The following is a 1,408-nucleotide window of genomic DNA, read 5'->3' on the forward strand; positions in this document are numbered from 1 at the left end:
TTTATTTTAAATTTATTTTGCATAAAACTCAGCATATGTGATATTATGCTAACTACTTTTTATGTATATATTCACATTTACTTATTTTATTATTTGTTATATTATTCATTACTTTTTTGCAATGGTATATTCCAAATTGAATAAGAATGTATATTTATTATTAATATGCAAAATAATTACATATAGCATATTATATGTAATTATATTATTAATATTTTTGCCATTAAATTTGTTTTCCTTAAAACAATCATATACATATTTATATATTTTTAATTTTTAATTTAAGGATCCCTTTTTAAAATATATTTGGAATATGTATGAGTTAGATAATGATGAGTATGGGAATGATGGTTATTATTTTTAAGTTTATGTAATAATAATATTACATCTTATAACAATATTTCTGAATACGGACAAAATAGATATTTGTAGAAAATTTTTAAGAAATTTGAAGAAGCTATATAATAGAAAAAAATCAAACGACTTTTCTAAACACTGTAACAATATATATTATTGGTTATATTATGAATTAAAGGATAATAATATTTTTGATCAAAAATATATTAAGAGTATTTCTGATGCAAAAGGTATGCTATTAAAGGATCTAAAAGAAAGCAATGACTGTTCTAATTTGGGTCGCTATGAAAACATGGAAGAAGCAGAAAATTTTGTAATGTTATCTATATTTAATAATAATATTGATGATATTCAAGATATTTTAATAAAAAAAATAACTTATTCTGAAATATGTTCTTGTCAAAAATTTATCAACCAATGTGTATCTTTATATAATAGTATACATGGGCATTACTCTCCAGATTGTAGGAATACGGAGACAAATAAAATATCAACATGTCTTGCAGTAAAATCGTTTAGAGAAGATTATGAGAGAAAACGTTCCAACGAATGGATAGAATATAATTTACCAAAATTATCATCTACTCCTGACTTAAATATAAATATTGATGAATGCATATCGAAGATAAAAGCAAAAGAATTAAATTCTGTTCAAGGCGACCAATTGGATAGTTCTACGACATCTACAGGATCTACAACAATAACAGAACCAGAAGGAAAAACAGTGCCTACAGCTCTTGGAACAATAGCTGGAATATCATCCGTTTTGGCGCTTTTATATAAAGTTATCACAAAATTTTATTTATACATATGTAAAATAATGCATACCGATGATTATGAGATGTTCTTATATTAAATGACAATAATAATATTATATATATTAATTTATAATCATGCCTCCTTTAAATTAGTTTACTCCTTTAGGTTCAAGTATAAATACAAAAATACTAGGGAAGGATAAATTATTAGACAATATGAAAAAGAATGAAGAAGAATTTCTATCAGACAGTGCACACACTCGGGATATAAATTCAGGTGATATGATATATCG

The 1,408-nt window shown here is 23.9% G+C and overlaps 1 protein-coding gene across 1 annotated transcript; it reads left to right on the plus strand.

The window, feature by feature from the left end:
- Window positions 1-365: 365 nt before the first annotated feature.
- Window positions 366-1,213, plus strand: PCYB_006480 (hypothetical protein; the record flags this gene model as incomplete). The annotated part of the gene is made up of 1 exon (XM_004228069.1): window positions 366-1,213. A coding segment is annotated over one exon (846 nt), but the record flags the coding sequence as incomplete, so codon positions are not given.
- Window positions 1,214-1,408: the final 195 nt, after the last annotated feature.

Source organism: Plasmodium cynomolgi, assembly GCF_000321355.1.
Source record: "Plasmodium cynomolgi strain B DNA, scaffold: 1015, whole genome shotgun sequence".
In the NCBI taxonomy this organism is placed as follows: domain Eukaryota; phylum Apicomplexa; class Aconoidasida; order Haemosporida; family Plasmodiidae; genus Plasmodium; species Plasmodium cynomolgi.